This window comes from Arachis duranensis, chromosome 2, assembly GCF_000817695.3.
Source record: "Arachis duranensis cultivar V14167 chromosome 2, aradu.V14167.gnm2.J7QH, whole genome shotgun sequence".
Classification (NCBI taxonomy): Eukaryota; Viridiplantae; Streptophyta; class Magnoliopsida; order Fabales; family Fabaceae; genus Arachis; species Arachis duranensis.
Genome location: NC_029773.3, coordinates 20,241,527 through 20,247,740, shown reverse-complemented (window position 1 = coordinate 20,247,740; position 6,214 = coordinate 20,241,527). Strand labels below are relative to the sequence as shown.

The 6,214-nt window shown below is 34.3% G+C and overlaps 1 protein-coding gene across 2 annotated transcripts; it reads right to left on the bottom strand.

Moving 5' to 3' along the window:
- Window positions 1-6: 6 nt before the first annotated feature.
- On the bottom strand, window positions 7-5,079 carry LOC107473911 (pectin acetylesterase 12). 2 transcript variants are annotated; one of them, XR_002370383.2, is made up of 13 exons: window positions 4,744-5,079; window positions 4,290-4,372; window positions 4,001-4,130; window positions 3,832-3,905; window positions 3,293-3,379; window positions 3,085-3,209; window positions 2,905-2,965; window positions 2,561-2,614; window positions 2,330-2,407; window positions 2,092-2,197; window positions 1,844-1,989; window positions 829-1,086; window positions 7-286 (listed from the first exon to the last, which is right to left on the bottom strand). XR_002370383.2 is itself a non-coding variant. In XM_016093503.3 (12 exons), the coding sequence occupies exons 1-12, from the start codon at window positions 4,949-4,951 to the stop codon at window positions 979-981; spliced, it is 1,260 nt and encodes a 419-aa protein (XP_015948989.1). In that variant the 5' UTR covers window positions 4,952-5,079; the 3' UTR covers window positions 564-978. The 2 variants fall into 2 exon arrangements, 1 of the variants encoding a protein (XP_015948989.1); XM_016093503.3 differs by lacking the exon at window positions 7-286 and having other exon boundaries at window positions 564-1,086.
- Between the last annotated feature and the right edge of the window lie 1,135 nt (window positions 5,080-6,214).

Below are 6,214 nucleotides of genomic sequence, written 5' to 3'. Positions count from 1 at the left end.
TGAGATTGAGATGATCTCGTTCAATCATCACTACCAAGTTACATTATGCAAACTGTCCCTAATTCTAATGTTTTATTGCCTCTCCATCACCTAAAAAAATATTGGATAACCAAAAATATTTTATGAGAATCCTTGCAAATTTCTTAAGTATATTTAATGTGTTCCAAGAATAATCTTTGTTCTTGCTGAGTTTGGCCGGTGTATAGCTCGTCCGTCGATGAATGTCTTCAAACTTCTCGTCGGGATGAGTTATATGTCGGCAAGGAGAGAACAAGGGGGTGGGTACCTGCAAAAGACACTCCGACGCTCAAGTCAGTAAGTGTTTAAGAGGTATATAATAATTCTATGAATATAGAATGTAAGATATGAAATGAAAGTTATCATGTATTATGTTGTATTTATAATAATTCTATGAATATAGAATGTATTATATGATATGGAACTTATCATGTTGTTCTTTGAGATTAGATATAGAAGATTCCTTTTATAGGCATATAATTGATGAATGATATTCATGTTATGACCGTTTGGTCATTAAGATTAAAATGATGGTCATTAAGTTGGTAATGAAGGTGTCAGTTACAAGCAAAGAATGAATGATAATTAACGCCGATTTATAACTCATAATGCACAGTAAAGACCGAGTTATAAGGTGACGGATCAATCTTAATCACTAAAGTTTTATTTTCAGTGATTAAAATTAATCTATACATTAAATGTACTCGAAGAACATGCAAGTATTTGTCAATATCTGCAACAAAGCATTCACAACTAAACATATACACAACAATCACTTTCACCAGCTACTCGGTCACAGAGAAACGCTACCTTGTTGCACTTTTCAGCAACCTTTTTTTCTCCCCCTTTAATTGCCTAGTATAATAATTTTAGGTGAAAAATATATATCCTGATTCTTGATGAGAAGAGGCCCAAATGAATGTGGTGAATGAATTTGGAACAATTTGATAAAAAATTGCTTCATCTGAAGATCAGATTGTGGCATGTATTATCACAAGGGTAAGCACAATCGATGTCCTTAACGACAGCACGGTTGAAAAACCAGTCTCCAACTGCCAGAGCAATTGCCTGCAATTTTATTAATGCATATATATAGGTTAGAACTGAACAGAGATTTTGCGGTGTAAGAAAGTTTCAGATAACATGGAAGATCAGAATGAATAAAAAAGTATATCTCAATGGCAATAACATGGAAGATCAGAAAAATCATCAGTGCATAACATTAACATACCAAAGTTATGAAGATCAACTTTGAGTCTGATAAGTAGTAATAGTAACATACTACAAATCCTCTTTGAAATTGGAATTGATTTGACTTGTAAATCCTTTGTAATACATAAAACAAATAAGAATTAACTAATCTCAAATCCTCTCTGTAAAGAGAAGGGCTTGAAAAAGGAGCCAAGCCGATCCCAGCAGACCATTGGCCCATCCAGATCGACCACCCGGCTGACCTCGACTAATAGTCTTCCAACCACCAGAGGACCATATTCTCATTTTATATCATTTATTCCAAACACATTATTTGATTTACAATTCAATTCATTTCAATTCAAATAAAATCAATTCCAAAATTTTTTGCTTCCAAACACACCCATTATGAACACAGTATTGACACTGCTTCAAACAAGGATGTTTTTGGTTCATTGCGTCAAAAATAAAATTTAAACTTCAAGACAACTAATGCTTTATGTAACTTATCAAAACTCAACAAACATCTATTCAAAGTGGAAAATTGTGTTTAACGAATTTTTATTAACAGAACAAACAAGTGGTGATAGCTTAGAAAAGAAACTAGAGATTAATAAAATTGCAAATAGAATACCTTTTCCCTAATGACAGGAGAATTGTCCGCAAACCATGTATCCTGCCTCTCGGATTGGCAGTGAGCAAAACATGAATTGATAAACATTCCATTCTGATTTGATCTTGAGAAGCCTTTCATAGAATTCAACATTTCATTCCTGAAACCTGTGCAATAGAGACAATGAAATGAGTTAGTTAGCACACTGATTAGTTTGTCGGAGACCCCTTTTGCTTCTAACAAAAGCAATCTCTCAGGCATCAAACCACCTTGTAGAAACTGGATCTGTGAACCAGAACACCTATAATAATCTTTTCTACAATCGTGCCAATTGCCACTTGGGTCTGCTGTCGTTGGAGCTAAGCTTGACTGGATCTGATGACAAGCAAAATATATCTGTTTAGTCTACAAAACTTGATTTAATGGATAAACACTACCAGCAACCACATCCTATGACTCATAAGGAGTTAAGAGGACAAGCAGTACGAGACGAAAACAGACATTTACCTGCCATGAATCATAGGCAGTGTTGAGAATGAAGAGTGGGGTTCTTATACCGGCAATCAAGTTCTGAGGGAAGAAGCACTGAAAAAAAAAAGGGAGAGAAGAAGAAGAAACAAAAGTGCAAGTTTAACTCAGAGCAAACAACAATTATGGATCATTCGTGCAATGTGCATGTTCATTCATCTGAAAATTTGATATGTCCAAATTTGTAGACTAAGGGATATCAATGATTACCGATGTGGGATCAAGGTGATTGGTACAAGTACGCGGCAGATTCTTCTGCACTCCCTGCAATAAATGGACAAAAATGCTGAGGAAGTTATAACCATGTCAAAAGACCAATTTGCATACCATACAGAATTCTAATTTGGTACATAATATTTTCATGTTAAACAAAGGTTTCTGAAATTCAGTAACTGCAAACAAAGTGAGTTCTTTCTAATATTCTGAAATAGTAGAAGCCCAAATTCAACTGTCAAACTTTTTCAAGAGTATATTAAAACGAAGTGGCAAGTTTATAATATATTTTTGCTTTCATGCTATAATAACTTGGTTTCCTAAGAAAAACAGTGATATACCTGCAACCCTACAACACCACTGAAAAAATCCCTGAGTGTATGTCCACCAGATACGTCGGTCCTATAATTCGGAGGGAGAAACAAGTAAGCAGTTAATTTGAGGACAAAAAATGTCCAAAATGATGCAGTCATGATGGAAATTGGCATTGATTGTATGAAATACCGCAGTTAGCAACTTACGCGTCAAGAAATAGCCCAGCATCACTGAGACACTTCACTTTTGTACTCCTTGGAAACAGACCTCGGAATTCATCGCAGTGTATGATGGTAGCCAGACCACCAGCTGAGCATCCAGAAAGTAGAGCCTGGAGCACAATAGTTGCATTTAACTGGGAGTAGAAAGAAAGTATAATTTCAGTATCAGTATATCTGCAGATATGAATACAACCTGCCGAGCAAAACGCATTCCCTTCGACATCAGATCTTCCATTGCAGCCATCCAAATGCGCTGTCCTCGGAATTGCAGACGTGCAGCCTATCTCAGTAGACAACATTCACTTAGTTTTGTGTGGTAACCCTTATTCTATGAATGTTCTTACCAATGTGTTATCTCCCACATATGTTAATCATACAGCTTTTTCACAACAAAATTGTGCAAATATACACCAAACTTGTATCCAATGGGAAATACTAGAGGACCAACATTTTTAGTGTAAAAAAAAAGAGAGAGAGTTGACTAGTGTTGGTTCAAATGTAAGACGAAAACCAGGAAAAAGTGTTGGTCACCTAACATTTTTCTTTGGGAAATTGGTGAAACCAGATTCGACAGCTTATGTATTTAGATATACAATTTAAAGCGTGCTCTAGGAACATTTACATTCACTCATTTTAGACCTTCATATATTTACGGAATCTCAAAGAAGCATGCCAAACTTAAGTTCAAGGCAACCGCATTTCATTTCTATGACTCTCAGATTCAAAATCTACCTTATGTTCACTGTCCCCAGCGAAAGAGGCACCATCACAATAACGAATCTTCACTCTGTTCCAGTTGAAAAAATCTACAATCACAAACGAACAAGAAGTCGAACGAGATGGTTAACTACATAGGAAAAACACAAAGGGAGCAATCAAAGTAGTTCAATTGAATGGAAACCTGGATTTTGTTCAGCCTTATTGCTTAATATTCCTGTAAAAGGTATCTCCTTTTCCATGAATGTTGAAGATCCGCGCCGAGTTTTCTTACGATAAATGCATGTCCTGACATCATTACACCATCCTCCACCCTATCAATAGAAACCTTTATAGTCCAGTAGGTGAATAGTGAATACAGTTATAAACAAACATAAAGATACTATTTTAACTCACAGAACACTTCACATGCAAAAGAAAATGAAAACAGTGCACAAATCTAACTAATTGAATGAAAGATTATTATGTGGTACCTCTAAATTAACGATCCAGCTATTTGCTCCTGATCCATATCCTCGATGTAAATGGTAACCAGGCAATGATCCATCCAAACAAACTGTCAAAAAATAAAATAAGAATCCAATTATGTAGATTCGTAAATAAAAAGCATTAGTTTTTTTATGTACATTCGTTCATTATAAAAAAAAAACACTTAAGCCTAAAAAAAATCTCAGAAAACATTCCGAAGAAATCACATTAAAATGAAGGCAAAAATAGATAAATAAATAAATAAAATAAAGAATCCTACTTTCAATAGATTATGTAAATGCTAAGTAACAGGCAATTAAAAAAAACAGAGAGAGAGAGGAATGCAGGGTTTCAAAATGTTACTTGAAAAGCAATTAAATGAATTTTAGACTCAGAAGATGCTTGCTTAGAAAATAAAATAAATATAATTACAAGTTTTGAGAGTAGAGAGTAGTGTACCTGCTCCTTTAGCAGCAGCAGTTTGAATAAGGGTAAGTGGTACCATAAGAGTGTAGGCACCCCTTCCAGCTAAGGACGCTTCAGCTTCGTGTGCCTCCAACAAGTTGAGATCACTTGCATTCACGTAATGATGCTCAACCGCTTCAGAGGCATTGCTTGACAGAACAACAAGCTTTATTACAATGCCAAGCCACACAAGCACCTTCATTGTTAAAAGCTGTGGCTCTCTCCACTCTCAGGTTTCAGAGAGTTTGAGAAGGGAAAAAAGCTTCAAAGCATGCGTCACTCTCACACACCGTCACATCAGAAGAGAATTTGCAAAAAGGAGCGAAACCACTGCTTTTTTTAGAGAGAAATATTTAGGGGGATAATTGAATTTTCTTTTCAATAATACTAAAAATAATAATAAACGGGTGAATTTAATTTAATTATGTATAAACAGGGTGTAGCTAATCCTAAATTTGTTTCTCTTTAATTTTTCTCTTGATGCTTCAATATGTTATATATAAAACAGATGTATTCAATTGTGTAGTAAAAATAATTTTTTTATATTATTTACGTGAATAATTATTTAAAAAAATATATAATTAAAAAACTAAAAATATTTGACACTGTTAAAAAAACAAGTTTAAACTCATAAAATATATAGATAAATATTTTAATTTTAATAATCATTAACTCTTCTGTTTTATTTATTATTTTCTTTCATACACTCTACTGGTAGAATTCCAGGACAAAAATAAGAGTTAAGACTAATATTGTTTATTTCTATTTTATTTATAAAACTTCTATAAAATATAAATTAAATATTTATGTTTCTTTTTTGTATTAAAAAAATATGAAGTTGCTTGTGAAATTTTTTTTAAGAATATATTAACTGCTGCCTCGTTTTGTTCCTTCATTTTTCCAATCAGTTACCGCTAAACTCTAAAGTGATTCTGACGAGAGAACTGAAAAATTTAAATGCCTGACTTTTCATCTTTTGAGTTGGACTTTGTTGCCATTTAATCATTTACAACTCAACAATGCACATATTACATTTTACCTTACTCAAATAATAATTAGGAAGGTCAAGATTTTTATATAATTATTTTTATATAAAATTAATAATTAAAAAATTTTAAATAATATTTTTGTTACGGTAGGTAACCGGAGATTAATACGACGGATGGCGTTTGGCGGCTCAAGTGTATGAAGGAGGAGAACTCCGGGTGGATCTGCAACTCGGGAGACTCCGTCCGACTTGTTCTCGCGAATGAATGGGGGGTGGTACCTGCAAAGACACTCCGATGCCTAAGTTAGCAAGAGTGTGAGCAGGTCTAGAGAGTATTGAACTTAGAGATACCTGAGGGGTGTCAGTGTATTTATAGTGGTGAGCCAATAACCACCGTTGAAGTAGTGCCGTATCTTTAGGGTGCTAACCGTCCCTATTATCTTGGGGAGGTTAAGATATGGCTTTATGAAGCGGTTA